The sequence below is a fragment of the Ovis aries genome, chromosome 1, assembly GCF_016772045.2.
Source record: "Ovis aries strain OAR_USU_Benz2616 breed Rambouillet chromosome 1, ARS-UI_Ramb_v3.0, whole genome shotgun sequence".
Lineage (NCBI taxonomy): Eukaryota > Metazoa > Chordata > Mammalia > Artiodactyla > Bovidae > Ovis > Ovis aries.
Window position 1 is genome coordinate 179,330,959 of NC_056054.1, and position 24,116 is coordinate 179,355,074.

Sequence of the window (24,116 nt, forward strand, 5' to 3'; positions counted from 1 at the left end):
GGAGCCGCCCCCCGGAGCCGCCCCCGCAGCCCCGGCCCCCGCCCCGCGCCCCGGCTGTCAGCGGCCCCCTCCCTCAGTCACTCACCCGCGGGCTGCGTGGTCTCGGCCGCGGCGGCGGCGGCAGCGGCGACCCCAGCCTGGGTCATGATCCCAAGCGGGTTCCGCAGGGGTGTCCGACCGCCCGGGCCAATCTCTCCGTCCGCGGCCGCCGCCTGCTTCTCTGGGGCTGGGGGAGCGCGGGCCCAGGCCCTCCTCTCCCCCCGCCCCCGCCGCCTCTTCTAGCGGCCACCGCCGCCACTGCGAGCCCGAGCCCTCAAGGCCGGAGACCCGGCGGCAGCGCGGCCTCAACTTTCCCAGCCCCCCTCCCCCCGCCCCTCCCCGGCCCTCCCCGCCCCTCCCGCGGTCGCCGCTCGGCTAACGAACAGCCTACCCTGGGTGCACCGCGGTCCCGCCCCTGCCACTAAGCTCACCAATTCTAACCCGGAGAGGCGCAGTGATAGCCAATCAGAGCCCGAGACGCCGTTGCGCTATCTAGGGGGCGGGAGAAGGTGGAGGGAAACCAAAGAGAGAACGGGCCTCGGGCGGCCCAATGAGGAGGGCCGGGGGTGGGTGCGGAGGTGTGCAAGTTGAGTTGAAGGAACAGGAAATATTCTTAAAGGTAGAGTGATGGGCAGGACCGAAAGCCAGTAGATGAATGGGAAAGAGGTGGGCCTGGTTCCTTAAAGGGGACGCCTTGAGAACCTAGCAAAAGAGGTGTTTGAAGAAACTTCTTTGTATCCTGTTCTCTGTTATGCTTATACACGTCTTTTGTAGGAGTTTGAAAAACTAGAAAGGAAGAGGACACGTAAGGCTTTCAAGAACGATTAGAGAGATCCTCTTATCCTAGAGGGCAGGAAGGCGTGATGAAGCTCTGTAATAGAAAGTGAGGAAGAATAAAAAAGAATGCAGATGTCTCCGGCTGCCATTTCACTGGAAGACCATTGCCGAGCTGACTGCTCGAATTTGTTGGCTGCGATCATCTATCATTTTTCATTTGCCCCAAAGGCGGATTCCTGCGAACTGGAGATCGACCGTGTTAAGAAGGGTCCTGGGAGGCTCCTAATTAGAGGAAGCGAGTATGTGGCACTGGAGGATGGCTTTGGAACTTCAGGCGTGGGTTTCTAGATACCTAGATACCTCTGGAAGGTACAGAGCCGCGGATGATAGCATGGAGACCAGGGTCCGCTAATTCCAAGATGGGTTTGGGGCCCTGGAACCGTGGTCACAATTCCCTTTTCCTGGTTTCACTTCCTATTTCATAACCCCTCCTCTTCTGAAACAGGTGTCCTCCGCCTAGTGGTGGTGAAAGATTTCCAAGCGCTTTCACCTCCAGGTTTGGAAATGTCCCACATCTTAGACTTCCGGGGACTAGACCAGGTAACTTCCAGAAGGTGCACACGGGGCATGGCATGGTGGGAATTACTTGAGCCTGTGTACAGAGGAAGCTGACCTTGTGTTGGGAAAAGGTGTAAAGTTAAACAGTAACCGCACCTTATGTTTCTACAGCAGTTTAAAAGCTATGATGAAACGAATACAAGGCTTTTAGTGTTATTTCTAAACTATGGCACTGTGAACAGTCTGGAAATTTTCTTTAACTTTTGCATCTCAGCATATGAATTTCTAGTTAGCCTCTGAATACATTTAGCACACCCAAATCAAAGCTGCAGATAAGAACGACCCTAGGATTCAGAGCTTAATAGTAATGCTAATAGAGCACCTCCATGAAATTGTATAGCATTAATTAGTATGTCCAGCTGTAGGAAATAATTTCCATTGTGATCAGAATATAATGCATTCTGTTTAAAAATTATTCCAGTAATAAATATAATATTCAGGGTATGTATGATTTTCTAAGAAAATACAATGCATCAAGTCTAAAGTAAAATAACAAATAGTTTTGTTTGTTCAGAAAACACGTTAAGAGTTTCCTTGGATCACCATTGGAATACACATGAATACCTTTCTGGCACAATGTAGAAGTGTTAAATAAGAGAAATTTCTATTTGATAAAATGTGAGGAGAGGGATAAATTGGGAATTTGAAATTAACAGATACAAACTGCTACAAATAAAATAAACAATAAGGACCTACTGTATACCAAAGGGACCTATATTCAATATCTTGTAATAACCTATAGTGGAAAAGAACCCAAATCACTTTGCTGTACACCTGAAACATTATAAATTAGCTATGCTTCAAAAAAAAAAGTAACAAGGAAAAGTTCTAAATGTTTGCTTTTTAATTTAATCCTCATTCCTGACTGAAGCCCAAATCCCAATCATAGATCTTTTCGTTGACTTTGCCAATTCAATATTGGTTTATTGCTCTGCATATGAGAGGATGACATCAAATAATGGCATCAGTCCTATTTCAGGCTAGCTGCCATGTGCTTATAGTGCCGTTTTTTGTTTTTGTTTTTGTTTTTTAAGTTGCTCAGTCCTGTCCCACTCTTTGGGACCCCATGTGGGTAGCCCTTCCCTTCTCCAGGGGATCTTCCCAACCCAGGGATCAAACCCAGGTCTCCCGCATTTCAGGCGGATTCTTTACTAGCTGAGCCACAAGGGAATCCCCCTACACTGATAATAAAATATGGTGGTCAAGTGAAACTGATCCCTTTGCCTCCAGGCCAAGTCCATTTTTTACAGGGTTCAAGTAAATCTGATTTTCACCCACATACTTAAGATTCTTCACAAGCCCCTCGCATGCATCCCCCGTTTAATTTCCTGACATGCCTTTTTTTCCCCTGTTCCTAGGGATGAATGACTGGAGAGGGGCGCCGACATCCGTAGGGAGGGGGGCGTCTCTGAGTTCTGGTTTACTGAACCCGTCCCTGCTCCCCGAGTAGGGGACTGCGCAGACTGTGCCTACTTAAGGGGGACCGTTGAGTGCAGAGCTTGGTGGGGCACGAGAACGGGGTGGGGGTGGGGGCGGGGCACGAGAACGGGGTCGGGGGCTGGGGGGCTTGCGCGCATCCCTCTTCTCTCCAACTTCTGGGCGCCCTATATCCCAGGATGCCTGACCCTTGTGGAGCTCCCGCTGCGCCCCAATCCCACCCCCGCTCCAGATGCGCGGCGGGCGGCGGGAGAGGCTCCAAGCTGGCATTTTAAGCAGCTTTCAGAAATGAATGGCAACGGTACATGCGAACCGTCCATTGTTTTCCAAAACGGTCGTAGTATTTCTCATTGTCAACAGAAATACAGGCTGATTCCAGGTACTCCTCCTCGCCAGCCCTTGATATAGTCAGTCTTTTTCATTCTAGCCCACATAGTGAGTATGAGGTAGTCTCTCATGATTTTCACTTGCACTTCTCTTATTACTACTGGTGTTGAGCATATGCTCTATGTTTACTGGACACATGCACATCATCTTTGGTAAAATGTTCAATTCTTTAGCCCATTTTAAAAGCAGGATGCGGGTGGCTCAGACAGTGAAGAATCCACCAGCAATGCAGGAGACCCTGGAGACGCAGGTTTGATTCCTGGGTGGAGAACTCGTGGAGAAGGGAATGGCAACCACTCCAGTATTCTCGCCTGAAGAATTCCACCCATTGGGTCGCAAAGAATCAGACACGACTGAGCCTCTAACACTAACACTGTCTTATTATTGAGTTGTAAAAGGTTTTTTACGTTCTGGATAAACGTTCTTTCTCAGATAAATGTTGTGCAGATATTCACCTATTCTGTACCTTAAAAGCAACAAAATTGCTTTCTTGAGGTATGACTGATCTTCAATAAACTGAACGTTTAAAATGTACAACACGACAGATTTTGACATTTGCAAGCAGCTGTGAAACCATCTCCACAATCAAAACTGAACATATATGTCCTGCCCTGTCTCCTTCATCCCTTCATTCACTTGCCCTCATCCTGTTCTCCAGGCAACCACTGATCTGCTGTCACTATACATCCTTTTCATTTTCTAGAATTTTACATAAATGGAATCTATTTATACTCCATTTTGTCTGTGTCTTCTTTCATTCAGCATGGGTAGGGGGAGATTAATCCACTTAGTTGTGTGTATCAATAATCCATTAACTTTTGTTGCTAGGTAGTATTCCATTATATAGATATGTCATGTATACTCATGTTGGTGGACAGTTGGTTTGCAGTTTTTGACTATTACAAATAAAGATGCTAGAACAGTTGTGGACAAATCTTTATATGGACATTTGCTTTCATTTTCCTTGGGTAATAACTGGGTAAATATCCAGTGGAATGGCCAAGTTATATGCTAAGTGTATCTTAAAAAAACAAAACAAAACAAAAACCTGCCAAATAATTTCCCAAAGCTGTACTAATTTATATTCTCACTAGTACAATTTGGGGATCTGAAATGTGCCATATCAACACTTAATAAATCTTTTAAAATTTTAATTATTAAAATAGGTAGTATTTCATTGTAACCTTAATTTGCATTTCCATAATAACTAAAGATATTGAGCATTTTTCATGTACTTATTAACCATTTGTATATTTTTGTGAAGCTGTTTTAATCTTTTGCCCATTTTTATTGGGTTGTTATTTATTGAGTTTTAAGAGTTCTGGATTCTGGACACGTATCTTTTATCAGATATGTGATATACAATATATTCTCCCAGTTCTGGGTTGTCTTTTCATTTTTTTAACTGTGTTTTTCAAATAGTTGTTCTTAAAGTCCAGTCTATCAATTTTGTCTGAGTCATGCTTATGGGGTCATATCTAAGAAGTCTTTGACTAACACAAGTTCACACAGATTTTTCTATTTTTCTTTTAGGAGTTTTACAGTTTCATATTTAGATCTACAGCATACTTTAATTGTTGTGTATTCAGAAGTATGAAAAAATCCTTTTGTATGAAGAATATGGATTATATTTTTACATTAAGGAATCCCAATTCTTCAAGCACCAATTGTAAAGACCATCCTTCCTCCACTTGGCTGTCTTTGAATCTTGGGCAAAATCAATGTATGTGTGGTTATTTCTGAACTCTATTCTGTTCCATTGATCTATTTGTTGATCTTGACACCAATATCAGACTGTTTTAATCACTGCAGCTTTGTAAGTCTTGAAGTCAGGTAGTGTAAGTCCTCCAATTGTCTTATTCTTAAAAATTTAACTATTCTAGGTCATTTGCATTTTCATATAGACAGGCTTGTCAAGTTAAGGAGTAGAAAAAGCCTGCTAAAATTTTGAGTGGGATTTATAATTCAATTCGGAGAGAAATTGTAACTTAATATTTGGATGAATGTATTCTCTCTCCATTTATTTGGGTCTTTTAGATTTTTCTAAGGGTATTTTATAGCTTTCTGTATACACGTCATGCATATAGTTTGCTAAACTTGTCTCTATTTCATACATTTATGCTATTGTAAATGTTATTTATGAACTTAAATTTCTAATTTTACTAGCTGGAAATACAATGGATATTTGTATCCTGTGGACCTGTTACACTCAATATTAGTCCTAATATTTTTATTAATAATTAGCACTTTCTACTTCATATCAACTACAAATAGTAATTTTCTTTCTATCCAAAGTTTTTATATTTTGGCTGCCCCAAAGGGCATGTGGGATCTTAGCTTCCCAACCAGGGATCAAACCCACATTCCCTCCATTGGCAGCACAGAAGTCTTAATCAATGGACCATCACTGGACTGGCAAGGGCTTTCAGAGCAGTACTACACAGAAGTGGTGAGAGGAGTCATCCTTGTCTTCTTCACAAGCTTAAGTATAAAGCATCCAGTTTTCTATCAATTTTATTTTTTCAAAGAAGTAGCTTTTTGTTTTAATTCTCCTACTCTGTTTTCAATTTTATGGGTTTCTGCCCTTTTTTATTTCCTTCCTTCAGCTTACTTTAGGTTTAATTAGCTCTTTTTCTAGTTTCTTAAGGTAAAAGCTTAGATCTTTGATTCAAGATCTCATATACAAAGATTTACCATAGCACAGGGAATGATATTCAATATAACAACCTAAAATAATATATATATTTATACACACACACTTTGTCATGCACCTGAAACTAACAAAGTATTGTAAATCAACTATACTTCAATGGCAAACAAGAACTCATATACACATTTAATGCTATGAATTATCTTTTAAGCATTTTAATCCTACAGCATTGACATATTGTTTTCATTTTCCTTTTTTTCCGTAACTTTTCTTGCAATTCCTTTTTTAGACACAAGTTATTTAGAAGAATGTTTAATTTCCAAATATTGGTGGGGGGCGGGACAGGTTTTCCAGACTTATTTCTTGTTACATTCTGGTGTAGGTTAAAGGACATAGTTTGCACAGTATAGATCCTCTTTGTAATAAATGATAAATTTACCAGTAGTTCAAAATCACCAAAATTTTCTTTTTTAATATTTGGCTGCACTGGGTCTTAGTTGTGGGATGTGGGATAGATTAAACCCAGGCCCCTGCATTGGGAGCTTGGAGTCTTAGCCTCTTGACCACCGGGCAAGTCCCCCAAATCACCGATTTTAGTTGTGAACTTGTCTGTTTTGCGTCAGTTTGTTCTTCATGTATTCTGAAGTTATTAGATTCATATTCATTGAAGACTCTTATTCTCTTGGTAGACTCCTTTATCATAAATATCCCTCTTTACCCCTGGAAATATATTTTGTTCTAAAATCTTTCGTATTAGCTACTCCAACGTTGCTTTTATTAGTGTTTACATTGTCTTTTCCATCTCTTCTGGTTCACTTGTGTTTAGCGAACCCATGCCCACTGAATTAACCACTGGACCACCAGGGAAGGCCCTATACAGTAAGCTTCATAGGACCTTCATATTTTATATAAAATATAACTTTCACTAATCTCCCTCCTTTATGATAATTGTGAATGGGTTAATATTTCATTATCTAGTTGATAAGTGCTGACAGTATGTTCCTAATACTTGTGTCTCACTTTTATTAATCTTAGTTGGTTCTGTATTGAAATACTGTTGAATAACTTGGGCTATTAAGATCACCAGGGCAGGGCCATGCCTATCTTTTCCACTGTGGTACTGTCAGGGCCTCAGACATTGGGGGTACATTCTTTGACCATGCCTCTGTACTAAGCCTTTTAATTTACAAGATTTTTTTTTTTTTAAATAATTTTAAGGACTGGCAATAACCCAGGAACCATGCTCTAAATTTGTCCAAGGGGCTACCTCAGATATGCAGATGACACCACCCTTATGGCAGAAAGCAAAGAGGAACTAAAGAGCCTCTTGATGAAAGTGAAAGAGGAAAATGAAAAAGATGACTTAAAGCTCAACATTCAGAAAACTAAGATCATGGCATCCGGTCCCATCACTTCAAGGCAAATAGATGGAGAAACAATGGAAACAGTGGCAGACTATCTTTTGGGGCTCCAAAACCACTGCAGATGGTGACTGCAGCCATGAAATTAAGATGCTTACTCCTTGGAAGGAAAATTATGACCAACCTAGACAGCATATTCAAAAGCAGAGACATTACTTTGCCAACAAAGGTTCGTCTAGTCAAGGCTATGGTTTTTCCAGTAGTCACGTATGGATGTGAGAGTTGGACCATAAAGAACTGACGCTTTTGAACTGTGGTGTTGAAGAAGACTCTTGAGAGTCCCTTGGACTGCAAGGAGAGCCAACCAGTCCATCCTAAAGGAAATCAGTCCTGAATATTCATTGGAAGGACTGATGCTGAAGCCAAAACTCCAATACTTTGGCCACCTGATGCAAAGAACTGACTCATTGGAAAAGACCCTGATGCTGGGAAGATTGAAAGGGACAGGAGGAGAAAGGGATGACAGAGATGAGATAGTTGGATGACATCACCAAGTAAACTCAGGGATTTGATGATGGACAGGGAGGCCTGGTGTGCTCCAGTCCATGGTGTTGCAAAGAGTCAGACATGACTGAATGACTGAACTGACATCAATGAAAGGCAGCTAACTTTCTCACAATGGAAGATGGTTAAGGAGAAAGTCAAAGTTTTATAGTAGCTTTTAGGTTGCTATAATAAAGTTCTCATCTTACCAGATTTTACTCTTCTGAATACTATTTCAAGTTGTGTATTCAAATTTCACCTGCATAAGCAGTTTTACTTGTGGTACCTATATTTAGTATATAGTTTTATTTCATTTAGTATATGGATTACTAGTGACAAAGAGGATTCAAGATTGTTCAAATCTTTACAGAGAATTTTTGATATTGCTAATATGGTTTCTAAAAGATGAACTACATGGGCTCATAAGTTTGGTCAAGGAAACAAAAACATTAAGTCATTTTCTTGATGCTATAGCCATTTAATGTGATGTGATTTAAACTATAGTTGAAATTGGAAGTGTTAGTCACTCGGTCGTATCCAACTCTTTGCAACCCCATAGACTGTAGCCACCAGGCTCCTGTCCATGGATTTCTTCAGGCAAGAATACTTGAGTGGGTTGCCACTTCCTTCTCCAGGGGATCTTCCCAACCCAGGGATGAAACCTGGGTGTCCTGCTTTGCAGGCAGATGCTTTAAGGTCTGAGCTGCCAGGGAAGGGGAGAATTAATTTATACTCAGATTCCTTTAAAAAGGATGTCTTGAGTTTTTGAAGACAGTAGGAAGAATTAAAAACTTGGATCAAGTTCAGGTATGTGGAAGTTTTCAGCTTATCAGGAGTATCTAATTCGAAGTTCACTAACCTCAAATAAACCCACCCAACAAACTATTTTCCCAAATGCTGGGTTTAAGCTTCATCACAAATTAATATAAAACAGGCTGTATGTCTTTGAGATTTAAATTCTAGGTAGTGATTGATTCATATTAACTTTATGCTCCCAATGACTGATTTTAGATTTTTATCAAATTGCTTTAGAGAACTGAAAAGGTTGAGCATTTCTGCCCCAGACTTCACATTTCTCCATGTCCCATCAAGGTAACTACACCTGCATTTAAGAATCTGACTCACACCTTTCTCCATATGGCTATGTTACTTGGTTGTATCTCGAACAAGGACTAAATTCCTATAGCATGGCACTGTAAGGAAGTCCAATTCAGGACTCTCTTCTATATGGCTTATTATATCTGCAAAGTTCTTAAAGGCTCACCACTTCTACTCATCATCACAGGACTCAATTTCCCAGGAATGTTCAAATTATACCGCTAGAGAAGTTAGAATTATGTAAGAGTATGGCTTCTGCTTACTCTCCAGGATCATTCGTTCTGGGGCCAAGTCCGCTGGCAGCTGTCATTCAGGAGGCGCTGTGGAGACACCCATATAGAAAGGAACTGAATCCGTCCAACAGTCACATGAGTCAGCCATCTCCAGAGTAGCTTCTCCAGGCCTCGATGACAGTACTGTAACCCGATGAGACCTTAAGCCAGAATCGTCCTACTAAGCTGCCCTTGGATTCCTGACTCAGAAACTGTGGGTGATGATGCATGTTCACTGTTTTAAGCCACGTTTTTAAAGAAAAAAATCTGAATATAAGTTATCGCCAGTCAATAAACACTGCTAATTAAATCACAGCCTAAAGTGTCTAGTGTTTTTTAACAACTGCATTCAAAATATGGCAGCAGTGAGACAGCCCTTTGGATCTTACTTTTTTCTCTCGTTGGGACTGAACTGTAGATACTGAACAGTGTTTCTATCAAGTTTCAAAAGGTCTGAATTAGGAGGCCTTGATTACATTTGGCCTGTTTTAATTAAAGTTAGATCTTAAAGAAACGTGAAAGTACATAAAACAGTATGGGCAATAGGAAGCAATGACTACATATAGCTGCTGATCTCAGAATTCAACACAATGCATTTACATTTCTTTGCCATTTACCAGACATCACAGATTTCTACCAGAACATCACATAAGTTTATTTTCAGATGTAACAGCAATGTTAAAATCAACAAGTTTAAATCTTAACCGCACAAAGTAAACGTAGCTATTTAAGTATTTTTAAAGTTATTCCCTCCAAAAAACTGAGGGAGCTTTTCTTTTCCACCCCACATTCCACGGTTTCCCAATAGTTAGTTCTATTTTTGGAGGAGTCTGAATTGACAAGTAAACTGCTTTGGGGATATTTCAGAACTTCTTTCCCCAAATGAAAACTAATCTGGACAAATTATAGATTGCATAGATTTCTCTGCAGATTCTTTTCTTTAGAACCTAAATGTTATTACCATATGATATAATTTAACCTATTTGCCCCAGAGAAAACAACTATCTTCCCTAAAAAATACGATGGTACATTTTGCGATCTTCTAGTTAATAGAATTATTTTACCTCAATGATAATTATCATATTTCAGAATTAAGCAACTCAACATGGGACATTATTTCAGTCTTTACTGACTTCTAGGCACGTGAAAGAGTGCCTAGCTTCTACCTCTTCTACATCCTCCTCCTCCATAAACGGATGGAATTATTTCATGTAAGTCTGATGTAGGACAACTCACGTTTTACAAACACAATTTAGGTTAAAGTCAGTGACTAGTGTGGAGAAAGAAACACTGAAATGATAGGGAGCCTATACACTCAATTCAAAATTTAATATTTTTTCCTCCATAAATAATATGTACTTAGTTGTCATGAGGCAGCTATTCGGTTTTCATTAACCACATTTAGGGATACATTCATAGGACTGATTAGATAGTCCAGGTGAAATGGTTATAGAAATAGAGGCAGTGTCATCTCACAAAACTCATTTATATATCAAAATCTATTTTGACATCTGAAGTTTACAAAAAGACTGAATTCTTCAAACTAATCTTGCCTTCTGTAACTCAAGCATTCTTCTCTTGGCAAGAGCAAGCTGAAGCTTATCCATGAAGGTAAAGGTGCTCAATGCTAAACTTTTCTTCTAAGCTTAGATTTGGACTGCTTAAGAAACTGATACCCAAGAAATCAGCAAGGTCTTTCTACATTTTTACTATCTTAAGATTAGAACTCTATGAACTCACTCATCAACTATCTTCCTTTCCTATATTATTCTTGGCACTCAACTAAGACGGGTGAAGTCTACTGTACCTTGCATTTTCACATTCTCAAATAAGAACTTAAGATTATAAGATGTGCATAAACATTGTGTAAAATAATTTTGTCATTCAATGTATTTGAAGAGATGAAACTTGTATGCCAGAATTTACACAAGAGGACAAATGTTATCAACCAACCTTCTTTTTAAAGTCAAATGACAGAAAATCCAAGCTCTGTGCATTGTTTTAAGTCTAATGAAAACATTTCTTAGGCCACTGGTATTGGCAATGTAGAAAATTTTGAATATTGGAAATGGGATTATGGAGGAAAGCCTGAAAATTTTAGAGGTCTTCTATCTTACAGAAAGTTACTGACCAGTCAAAGCCACTCCCTAAGTGCCAGAAAATGATCTGGCATAAACCAGTCCTGTTGGTACAGGAGGTCACAGTGACATTCGTGTTATTAACACTTCTAGACTTCTACTTTTCCCAAGAACAGAAGCAATGTGTTTAATAGTTCCCCCTTCCCCAAATCCTTAAACTCAGTATTACAGGCACAGAATGTAAGCAAATCTGGGATGTTCTCCAACAGATAAGCAATAGCACAGCTATGTTATTCTCAAAAATACTGTCTAGATATTCTTTCCTCTAAAATCAAATGCTCAGTGGCCACACTTCTAACAGACTGCGTTAGCTGACATTAAATGCATTTATTGTGCCACAAATCCATCTAAGCTTCCGTTTAGGTGTTTTTTTATATGTCCAGGAGACAATACCTACTTCAGGTTTATTTAAGGGCACTGACCTATCAAGGACATCAACTCCGTATTTAAGGTCTGACCAACTACTGTGGGTTTACTGAAGAAAAACAACAGGAGAAAAAAAGCAGATCACAACAAACCTCTTTAGGTCAGTTAAAGGCCATATCTCTAGCTGGGATATTAAAAAAAAAAATTAATCTCACCAGCCCATATTCTAAAAGATAATGCCACTAGTAACAATCAACAGCAGGAAAAACAAACCTGCTAACCACCAGCCCACTCATTAGCAAAAAGCAGTTTAACTCACATACTGAGACCAAAGTCTAATACTACCGATTCAAACTGTCCCACCCACCTTCAGCCACCAGCAAGGAAGGAAGAAATAACTGTTTAACAGAACAAAATAAGCTCAGTATTTCTTACAAGGATAACAACGGCCCAACTCCTGAGATAATACTCAGAAGGACAAAAGGTGGAGTGAAGGCAATGTATAGGGATTAGTATCCCACAAAATCTTTAAAAACCCAAAGTACCACAAACACACTAAACTTGTCTAAGAGTTAGAGAACAAGATATTGCTGCTGCTTCTTTTTGTCCTTTGAAATATACAATATTTTGTAGGCTCTGCCCTTCAATGTGAAAGCAGGACATTTGAAAAAAAATGGAAATTTGACACTCAAATTTTTGGGACCCTATATATCTCAACTGTGAAACTAAACTGATCTATACCTTCTCCTTCCTACAATCAAACCACCTCACAAAAAAAAGAAAACTAAAACAATCCAAACATGATTAATAAGTCCTTAAAAGTTTAAAACTTTTAGAGGAAAGGGAAGCAAGTTTTGAAAGGAGGAAAAGAAAGAACAAGGAAGGGTGAAAGTTTTAAAAGAAAGGAGGGGCGGGGAATCAATGGGCCTCTCTTTTATTTGGCGACAAGCAAGTGCAAGAAAAGTTCATCTGTAGTTTGTTCAGTTGTCTGTCTTTTGCACGTCTGCGTTCTGCCCAGTAGGGACTTTAAGGTTTTTCTGCAGCACATGAGCATCTGCGGGCTCTATCCTCTTATAGTAGTTCTTCTTTGTCTCAATAATCTCAAAGCCAAACTTTCTGTAGAAGTCAATTGCAGACTCATTGCTGATCTGGACATGCCTGAGATGTAAAAGGGTATCAGAAAAAAGAAATGAAGATTTCATCAGCTTTTATGTATCCTCCACAGACAGCTTCAAACTGGCTGAAAATGAGAATAATCTTAATATCTGTATTATAAAATAATCCATATCAGAAGCTATATCCAATATCCTATGATAAACCATAATGGAAAAGAATATTGAAAAAAAAAAAGAATGTAAGTGCACAACTGAGTCACCGTGCTGTGAGCAGAGACTGGCACAACACTCCTGCAAACCAAGTAAGCTTCAGTGAAAATACAAGAGGCCAAAGCCACCATCTTCGCCTTACTCTTAAGATTCAAGTATAAATCAGCTAAGTACCCTCTGATTTTGATGATTAAACTTTACTACTAAAGAGCGTGTCACTGAAAGCCCTGAACAAAACTCAGAATGACATGATAAAAGTAATATTCATGTTAATCATTTCTTAAATTCTGAAGACTTAATCTTGGCTTCACATATGTGACTTAGGGACTCCCACTCCGAAGTAATAAAGCAAAGTAAGAATGTTTTATCGAAGGTTCCTTATCTATTATTAAAGCAAAACAAACTTCATAACTATTGTTAATACTTCCATGGTATTTCCAAAAGACAATAAGTGACCAGATTTAAATTTGTCTATAAAGATTTCTATTGCCAACTTATTAAATTCTTTAGATATGATCATTAAGTATGACTTTACTTACAGATAGATGTTGTCAAAAGTGCCATCCTTTTCACAGATGTTTAAGACATGATTTAACATTTTAGTTCCTATTAATGAGACAAACAACAAATAAGTAATCTCATAAAAATCAATCTTTAAATTAAACATCTTTTTGAGTCCTAAAGGAATTTGAGGTAAACATCAGGCAGCCTGATTTTCCAAAATTTTGTTCTCTCTACACTACCTACTATGTTTAAAACTTCTAGCAGAAAAGCAATCTTACACCCTTCCAGTAAGAAAGAAAACAGAAAAAGGAAGAGGTATTAGTGACAAATCGATACAGGGCTTGCAACGGAACTATGTTAATAAGCGTCTGTGAAGAAGAAAACAAAAACCAGAAGTAATTGTTACCAATTCCTAGCCTTCGGTATGGCGCCAGACAGCCTAGTGTCATGATGTAAAGCCGCTTCTGGTTCTGTGAATGATCCACCCTACAGCACACTGCACCCACTGCGATATCATTGAAATAGGCTGCCGTAGAAAACAGAGACACAAGAGTTAGCAGACACAGTAACATATTTTACTGAATCTTCCCTTCCCTTAGACAGCAGTTAAATTGCTGCTATCAGAATTAATTACATTTTTATTAGCTACTCTTATGTATCAGTACCCTCAAAAATATCCTAAACCTTAAGAATTTAAGACCCCTTTTGAGTAAAGCAAAATATGTCAAAACACAAACACAGCCTAAATAAGAAAATATCATTTCCTTCTAAAATTCAAGTATTTATCTTGATTCGTCTCAGAACCTGGACTGCCCCCACTTCCTCACTTGTAAAACAATGAGATTAAATTAGTTATCTCTTTCCTTTGCTCTAATTAAAACCAAGGTGTCAAGAACATGAATAAACAAATGAAAAGAAGAAGAAAAAGCATATCCTACCAAGTTTTGCTAGTTCGCCAACCTCCAACACATCCTTGTAGAACTTGTCATTGTAGCTGACTGGAAAGATGACCTGGTTTAATCTCTTCAGCTGCTTAATATTGTGTGGTGTCACATCTCCCAGCTCGATCCGGCTACTGGAACAAACCAAAATGTACTCAATAAAATATAATAAGCTTAGTTTGTTACGATGGAGATTAAATTAAATTAAAAGGGTACCAAGGCTTTCTAACACGACTGATAAAGTCGACCCTTTCACACCACCTTCTCTTCCTGTGAACATCACCATTTATAAGTAGATTTTGCCTGTCCTTCCACCCAGATTCCAACTCCTAGCTTTCATACAATTGTGCAATAAACAACAATTACTAAAAAGGCCAGAATAATAATCTACATAAAGGCCAACATTTTCAGAGAAATTTAAAGATACCTATGACTGATCAAAAAGATTGATGATACCTAAATGGCAAAGGGGTAGCAAGACTTTTACACTCAGCTGGCAGGGATGTAAACAGACACAGCATCTCTGGAAGACAACCTAGCACCACTGAGAAGCCTAAAAAGCACACTTCCTTCGTCGAAGGAACCCCACTGCAGGAATTTATTCCAAGAAAACACTCAAAACACGCGAAAATCATGTGCATTCTGTTCACTTGACACAGGAACCACACATGGGGTGGCAATCAAATGCAGGTTACAGGAACCACCCACTTCCACCACGTGCCTCACCTCCACCCCGTCTCCGCCAACTCCCACCACATGCACACACCTTCAGAAGCACAATCTCTGGAAATGAACATGGGAACCTACATTTTGAAAACAAAACCAACCAACCAAAACAAACACCAGCTTGAAAACTACTTATCAAAAACACACAAACACACACAAAAAAACCCTACTTATCAAAAACAGTAGCATTACTAAGAAACTATACTTAACTGAAACAACTCGTTCCATGGGAAAAGCCTAAAAAGTTTTGGGACTCACAGTAATAAAGTTGTTTTGCCTATAGTGAAAGTCAAAGTCACTCAGTCTTGTCCAACTCTTTGAGACCCCATGGACTACACAGTCTATGGAATTTTCCAGGCCAGAATACTGGACTGGGTAGCCATTCCATTCTCCAGGGGATCTTCCCAACCCAGGGATCAAACCCAGGTCTCCCACATTGCAGGCAGATTCTTCACCAGCTGAGCCACAAGGGAAGCCCAAGAATACTGGAGTGGGTAGCCTATCCTTTCTCCAGTGGATCTTCCTGAGCCAGGAATTGAACTGGGGTCTGGTCTCCTGCAGTGCAGGTGTATTTTTTACCAACTGAACTACCAGAGAAGCCCAACCTGTCAACAAATGAAATTTTTTAGAAGCTCAAGTCAACCTCACCACCACAAGCTAAACGTTGATCAACAGTGACAAGACAAACCTAAAATTTTAATAGTAGGTGGTATAAACATTTACAGAAAACAATGTCAAATCAAACACTGAATTCAAAAATAAACAAAACAATCCCAGACCAACCAAACTAGAAAATGATGGAGGTCCTACTGTTAGATGATAGTTCCAGATCACAATGACACTAGTCCATAGCAGGAAAATGCAAACAGTGTACCTTAATTAATCATTTACATCATATGCACAGAGGTTTTGAAAGCTCTGTTAGAGAAATGACTAAATAAAAAGGTTAATTATTGCACTTTTATAATGACATAAAAAAAGGAAAAGAAAAAAATCTGAGTGTCTACCATTAGAGGACCAGTTAATTAAATACAGCATGATACATTTATACTACTAGCACAGAAAAATATTGATATATTGTTTTCTGGGGGGGAATATATGTACGTGTGTATTTTTTCCCAACTTTTGTTAACATACAGAAAAATGTTTGTGGTGAGAATTGTAGGTAATTTTGATAACAATGTTCTCTGAAATATTATAACAAAAAGAACCTGATTACAGAGCATTATGCTCATTTGGAACATTAGTCTTGCTAACTCAATTACTTCATTTTTCTCGTACCGATTTTTATTGTTCACTATGACTGACCACACTTGTATATCTGGCATGTCTTAAAATGTAAGCACACTGAATTTCTTAGCAACCACACAAAATTTTAAGATGCAGACATTCCAGTAAAAAACACAGTCTACTCTTTGTTAAAGCAGGATTCCTTTCATTTAGTTAATTAACACATCCATCAACTTTTTATTTTGGTGAGAACATTTAAGTTCCACTGTTAGCAAACTTAAATTACACTACAGTGTTATCAACTATATTTTAGATTCTCTGACATTATTCACCTTATAGCTGAAAGTTTGTACCTTTTCACCAACCTGGCAACCACTTCCCTACTGTTTCTATGAGCATGACACTTTTCTTTTTTAAAGAGTCCACATACAAGTGATACTATCCAGTATTTGTCTTTATCTGGCTTATTTCACTTAGCCAAATATTGCTCTTCAGTACTGTACCACAAACTGGGTGCAGTAATTTATTTTAAATATAAGACAGGTTATATTGATTATATTTAGAACACACTAAAAATCAATCCAGGGAAATTTCCTGGTGGCCCGGTAGTTAAGACCCCACAGTTTCATTGCAGGGGGCACAGGTCTGATCCCTGGCTGGGGAATTAACATCCTGCATGCTGTGGAGAACACCAAAAAACAGTATCTCCACGGCTCTTAAAAGCCAGTCTCTGTATTTTAAGTGACTGCAAATTTACATTATAAACTCTAATAGCAGACAACAATAAAGGAAAACAGAATCCATGAAGTCAAGCTTCTAGATAGTAATTTAAAAGAACTTGAGTTTTTAAGAGTTTAAGAATAATTTCTAGGTAATTACCATGCTGATAGTGACTGCAGCCATGAATTTAAAAGACACTTGCTCCCTGGAAGAAATACTATGATAAAATTAGACAGTGTATTAAAAAAGCAGGGACATTACTTTACCAACAAAGGTCCATATAGTCAAAGCTATGGTTTTTCCAGTAATCACATATGGATGTGAGTTGGACTACAAAGAGAACTGAGCACTGAAGAATTGATTCTTTTATTTTTTTTACTAACCACCATTCATTTTTATTAACTGTGTGCTTAGTCGCTCAGTTGTGTCTGAGTCTTTGCGACCCCATGGACTGTAGCCTGCCAAGCTTCTCTGTCCATGGGGATTCTCCAGGCAAAAATACTGGAGTAGGTTGCCATTTCCTTCTCCAGAATGGATGCTTTTAAACTGTGGGGTTGGAGAAGACTCTTGAGAGTCCCTTGGACAGCAAGATCAACCCAGTCAATCCTAAAGGAAATCAGTCCTGAAAATTCATTGGAAGGACTGATGCTGAAGCTCCAATACTTTGGCCACCTGATGGGAAGAACTGACTCATTAGAAAAGACCCTGATGCTGGGAAAGACTGAAGACACGAAAAGGGGACAACAGAGGATGAGATGGTTGGATGGCATCACTGACTCAATGGACAGGAGTTTGAGCAAGTTCCAGGAGATGGTGACAGACAGGGAAGCCTGGCGTGCTGCAGTCCGTGGGGCAGCAAAGGGCTGGACAAGACTGAGCAACTGAACTGAACCATGCTTCAAGATTATAAATAAATTTTTTAGAAGATAATAACCAGGTACTGCGTGATTTCATACAGAAGAAAAAGGTAGCTGTGGGTGCAGTGTGACAGACTGAAACTAACAAAAGGTTACTACTAAAAAAGTTTCCATCAGGGTGGGCAGTCATGACTGAACATAGAACTTTCCTCAGTGGTCCAGTGGTGAAGAATCCACCTGCCAATGCAGGGGGCACAGATTCAATCCCTGGTCCCAGAAGATTCCAATGCCCTGCCGCAACTAAGCCTGGTGCCACAACTCTGAGCCCATGTACCATGAAGCCCAGGCTCTCCAACAAGAGAAGGCACTGCACTGCAACTAGAGATAAGCCCTGGTTCAGTGCAACTAGAAAAAGCCCCTATGCAGCAACAAAGACCCAGTGCAGTAAAGAAATAAATCTTTAAAAAAAGAATAATATAGAATACAATTTACATCATGAGAAATGCTGGGCTGGAGGAAGCACAAGCTGGAATCAAGAATGCCAGGAGAAATATCAATAACCTCAGATATGCAGATGACACCACCCTTATGGCAGAAAGTGAAGAAATAAAGAGCCTCTTGATGAAACTGAAAGAAGACAGTGAAAAAGTTGGCTTAAAGCTGAACATCAGAAAACTATGATCATGGCATCCGGTCCCATTACTTCATGGCAAATAGATGGAAACAGTGGAAACAGTGGCTGACTTTGTTTTCCTGGGCTCCAAAATCACTGCAGATGGTGATTGCAGCCATGAAATTAAAAGACGCTTACTCCTTGGAAGAAAAGTTATGACCAACCTAGATAGCATATTCAAAAGCAGAGACATTATTTTGCCAACAAAGGTCTGTCTAGTCAAGGCTATGGTTTTTCCTGTGGTCATGTATGGATGTGAGAGTTGGACTGTGAAGAAAGCTGAGCGCCGAAAAAATTGATGCTTTTGAACTGTGGTGTTGGAGAAGACTCTTGAGAGTCCCTTGGACTGCAAGGAGATCCAACCAGTCCATCCTAAAGGAGATCAGTCCTGGGTGTTCACTGGAAGGACTGACGCTGAAGCTGAAACTCCACCAATATTTTGGCCACCTCATGCAAAGAGCTGACTCATTTGAAAAGACCCTGATGCTGGGAAAGATTGAGGGCAGGAGGAGAAGGGGACGACAGAGGATGAGATGATTGGATGGCATCACAAACTCAATGGACACGGATTTGGGTGGACTCCAGGAGTTGGTGATGGACAGGGAAGCGTGCTGTGGTTCATAGGGTCGCGAAGAGTCAGACATGACTGAGAGACTGAACCGAATCATTAGCGAATACACAGCTTAATCTTCCCCTGCCTAATTTAAATCCAGCACCACAGAAATGAGTTAGGTATATACAGTCTTCCAATATTCTTCTCTGCACACACACTAACAAATGTTTAAGAAAGAAATTAATCAAGTCTGATTTTTTAAATTGAAGTATAGTTGATTTACCATGTTGTGCCAATATCTGCTGTACAATAAAATGACTCACATATATACATTCTTTTTAAAATATTCTTTTCCATTATGTATATCCAAGCAGATAGGATATAGTTACATGCACTATACAGTAGGACTCTGTTGTTTATAATCAATTTTTATCATTACCAGACTGTCAGCATATGGGAGAAACAGAATCTCAAAATGTCTATTAAATGTAATTTTGTCAGCAAAATTCACCATCAAATACAATTTAACCCTCTTGAACGTGATATTCTGATTGAAATGAAACACTTCTATAATCCTGATCACCTAGTTCCAAATTATTCCAAGACATGGATATTCTAAATATATCAGAGTAGTATCAACTTATAAATTGAGAATGTGTAGTATAAATGGCATAAACAGACAGAGCTATGTAGAAATGTCAAGTAATTAGAACACCATTTGACTATAAGCAACCAAAAAGGTTTAAAGTCTGAAAGAATTTGATCCAAAAATTAATAGCTTTAAAAAAATTTTGAAATCGAAGAAAATTAATAGAGCTTTTACGAATTCCATCTGTGAATCTAAACATTTCTACAGTTCTTAAGACCATAGTAAGTTACCAATTAAAGCATAAATCAGGTCCATTTTAGTGAATATTTTAGCATCTTTGTGCTAACACCTGGAATGCAAAGGAGTTTACATCTAGTAGAAAATACAGGTATATATACAACAGCGTGACAGTAATAGCAAACACATCAGTTCAGTTTCCTTCACTTGGATCCGACTCTGCCACTCCACGCACAACAGCACACCAGGCCTCCCTGTCCATCACCAACGCCCGGAGCTTGCTCAAACTCAGGTCCACTGAGTTGGTGATATCATCCAACCATCTTATCCTCTGTTGTCCCCTTCTCCCCCTGCCTTCAATCTTTCCCAGCATCAGGGTCTTTTCTAATGAGTCAGTTTTTCCCATCAGGTGCATATGTATATAAATATGAAATACTAGAATGGAAGTGATCCTGGGAAATATAACGGAGGATGACTAGGAGTTTGTTTTGTGGGAGGGCAAGAACTGCAAAATATACCCCATGTCCAAGGGCAAAGAAGAAGCCCCAGCAAGAGTAGAAGGGGGGAAATCGCATTTACAATCAAATCCCGTACCTGGCATAGACACTCAGAGGGCTCAAACAAAACCTTGGGTATGTGCACCAGGAGACTCCACAGAGACTGAGCCAGACCTGCCTCTGAGGGTTTGAGTGTCTTCTGTGCAGGTATGGGTCAGCAGGGGCCTGCCTCAGGGGCAGGGGCTCTGGGTACAGCAGACCCGGGTATGGCATAAGCCCTCTTGAAGGAGGTCATCATTCACCCCACTATAGAGCCGCTAGAACTTAACACAGGACTGCAGAAACACACTCTTGGAGGGCACAAACAGAACCTTGTGTGCACCAGGACCCAGGAAAAAGGAGCAGTGACCCCACAAGAGACTGACCCAACTTGCCTGTGAGTGTCTGGGAGTCTCCAGCAGAGGCATGGGTCAGCGGTAGCCTGCTGCAGGATGAGGGGCACTGAGTGTGGCAGTGCCAGCAGGTCACCATTATCCACATTACCTCCATCATAGTCTGGCCTCAGGTCAAACAACAGGGAGGGAATAAGGCCTGCCCAACAACAGAAAATTGGACTGAAGATTTACTGGGAATGGCCCCGCCCACCAGAACAAGACCCAGTTACCCCTTCAGTCAGTCTCTCCCATCAGGAAGCTTCTATAAGCCTCTTTATCCATCAAAGGGCAGACAGACTGAAAACCACAATCACAGAAAACTAACCAATCTGATCACATGGACCACAGTCCTGTCTAACTCAGTGAAACTATGAGCCATGCCCTGTAGGGCCACCCAAGACAGACGTGTCATGGTGGAGAGTTCTGACAAAATGTCGTCCACTGGAGAAGGGAATGGCAAACCACGTCAGTAATCTTGCCCTGAGAACCCCATGAACAGTATGAAAAGGCAAAAGATAGGCCACTGAAAGAGGAACTCCCCAGGTCGGCAGATGCCCAATATGCCACTGGAGATCAGTGGAGAAATAACTCCAGAAAGAACGGAGAGACAGAGCCAAAGCAAAAACACCACCCAGTTGTGGATGTGACTGGTGGTGGAAGTAAAATCTGATGCTATCAAGAGCAATACTGCATAGAAACCAGAAATGTTAGGTCCATGAATCAAGGCAAGCTGGAAGTGGTCAAACAGGAGATGGCAAGAGTGAACACAGACATTTTAGGAATCAGCGAACTAAAATAGACTAGAATGGGTGAATGAATTTAACTCAGATGACCACTATATCTACTACTATGGGCGGAGTAGCCATCATAGTCAACAAGAGAGTCTCAAAAGCAGTAATTGGATGCAATCTCAAAAACGACAGAATGATCTCTCTTCATTTCCAAGGCAAACAATTCAACATCACAGTAATCCAAGTCTATGACCCAACCATTAACGCTGAAGAAGCTGAAGTTGAATGGTTCTGTGAAGACCTACAATACCTTCTAGAACTAACATCCAGAAAAGATGTCCTTTTCATTATAGAGGACTGGAAGCAAAAATAAGGGAGTCAAGAAATACCCAGAATAATGGGCAAATTTGGCCTTGGAGTACGGAATGAAGCAGGGCAAAGGCTAACATTTTGCCAAGAAAACGCCCTGGTCATAGCAAACACCCTCTTCCAACAACACAAGAGAAGATTCTACACATGGACATCACCAGATGATCAATACTGAAATCAGACTGATTATATCCTTTGCAGTCAAAGATGGAGAAGCTCTATACAGTCAGCAAAAACAAGACTGGGAGCTGACTGTGGCTCAGAGCATGAACTCCTTATTGCCAAATTCAGACTTATATTGAAGAAAGAGGGGAAAACCACTAGACCATTCAGGTATGACCTAACTCAAATCTCTTAGGATTATACAGTGGAAGTGACAAATAGATTCAAGGGATTAGATCTGTTAGACAGAGTGCCTGATGACTATGGCCAGAGCTTTGTGACACTGTACAGGAGGCAGCGATAAAGACCATCCCCAAGAAAAAGAAATGCAAAAAGGCAAAATGGTTGTCTGAGGAGGCCTTACAAATAGCTGTGAAAAGAAGAGAAGCGAAAGGCAAAGGAGAAAAGGAAAGATATACCCATTTGAATGCAGAGTTCCAAAGGACAGCAAGGCGAGATAAGAAAGGCTTCCTCCGGGATCAATGCAAAGAAATAGAGGAAAACAACAGAATAGGAAACAATAGAATGGGAAAGACTAGAGATCTCAAGAAAATTAGAAACACCAAGGGAACGTTTCATGCAAAATGGGAACAATAAACAACAGAAATGGTATGAACCTAACAGAAGGATAGATATTAAGAGGTGGCGGCAATAAACAGAGGAACTTAAACAGAAAAGATCTTCATAACCCAGAGAACCATGATGGTGTGATCACTCACCTAGAGGCAGACATCCTGGAATGCAAAGTCAAGTGAGCCTTAGGAAGCATCACTATGAACAAAGCTAGTGGAGGTAATGGAATTCCAGTTGAGCTATCTCAAATCCTGATAGATGATGCTGTGAAAGTGCTGCACTCAATATGTCTGCAAATTTGGGAAACTCAGCAGTGGCCACAGGACTGAAAAAGGTCAATTTTCATTCCAGTCTCAAAAAAAGGCAATGCCAAAGAATGTTTAAACTACCACACAACTGCACTCATCTCACACGGTAGCAAAGTAATGCTCAAAATTCTCCAAGACAAGCTTCAACAGTATGTGAACTGTGAATTCCAGATGTTCAAGCTGGATTTAGAATAGGCAGAGGAACCAGAGATTAAATTACCAACATCCATTGGATCACAGAAAAAGCAGGGGAGTTCCAGAAAAACATCTACTTCTGCTTTGTTGACTATACCAAAGCCTTTTGACTGTGTAGATCACCACAAACTGTGGAAAATTCTGAAAGAGATGGGCACACCAGACATCCTGACCTGCCTCCTGAGAAATCTGTATGCAGGTCAAGAAGCAATAGTTAGAACTATACATGGAACAGACTGGTTCCAAATCAGGAAAGGAGTATGTCAAGGCTATATACTGTCACCCTGCTTATTGAAATTATATGCAGAGTACATCATGAGAAATGCTGGGTTGGATTAAGCACAAGCTGGAATCAAGATTGCTGGGAGAAATACCAATATCCTCAGATATGCAGATGATACTACCCTCATGGCAGAAGCATAGAAGAACTAAACAGCCTCTTGATCAAAGTGAAAGAGGAGAGCAGAAAGTTGGCTTAAAACTCAACATTCAGAAAACTAAGATCATGGCATCTGGGCCCATCACTTCATGGCATACAGAAGGGGAAACAATGCAAACAGTGAGAGATTTTATTTTGGGGGCTCCAAAATCACTGCAGATGGTGACTGCAGCCATGAAATTAAAAGACGCTTACTCCTTAGAAGAAAACTTATGACCAACCTAGACGACATATTAAAAAGCAGAGACCTTACTTTGCCAACGAAGGTCTGTCTACTCAAGGCTACGGTTTTTCCAGTAGTCATGTATGGATGTGAGAGTTGGACTACAAGGAAAGCTGAGCATCAAAGAATTGATGCTTTTGAACT

The 24,116-nt window shown here is 40.1% G+C and overlaps 2 protein-coding genes across 3 annotated transcripts in view; both read right to left on the reverse strand.

Annotated features, from left to right (window-relative positions):
- USF3 (upstream transcription factor family member 3) overlaps positions 1-355 on the reverse strand; it is a 54,623-nt gene extending 54,268 nt beyond the window's left edge. The window contains exon 1 of the mRNA XM_027980027.3: positions 86-355. The gene's annotated coding sequence lies outside the window, so the exon portion shown is untranslated. The remainder of the gene's footprint in view (positions 1-85) is intronic.
- Positions 356-9,812: 9,457 nt separating this feature from the next.
- Positions 9,813-24,116, reverse strand: part of NAA50 (N-alpha-acetyltransferase 50, NatE catalytic subunit) — a 31,109-nt gene continuing 16,805 nt past the window's right edge. Inside the window, exons 2-5 of one of the 2 annotated variants that reach the window (XM_027980045.3) lie at positions 14,454-14,587; positions 13,922-14,041; positions 13,551-13,617; positions 9,813-12,844 (exon numbers count right to left, since the gene is read on the reverse strand). In XM_027980045.3, the coding sequence (XP_027835846.1) occupies positions 12,667-12,844; positions 13,551-13,617; positions 13,922-14,041; positions 14,454-14,587 (499 nt within the window). In that variant the 3' untranslated portion in view covers positions 9,813-12,666. Of the gene's footprint in view, positions 12,845-13,550; positions 13,618-13,921; positions 14,042-14,453; positions 14,591-24,116 lie in introns of both variants that reach the window. The other variant, XM_027980039.3, reaches the window with a different exon arrangement.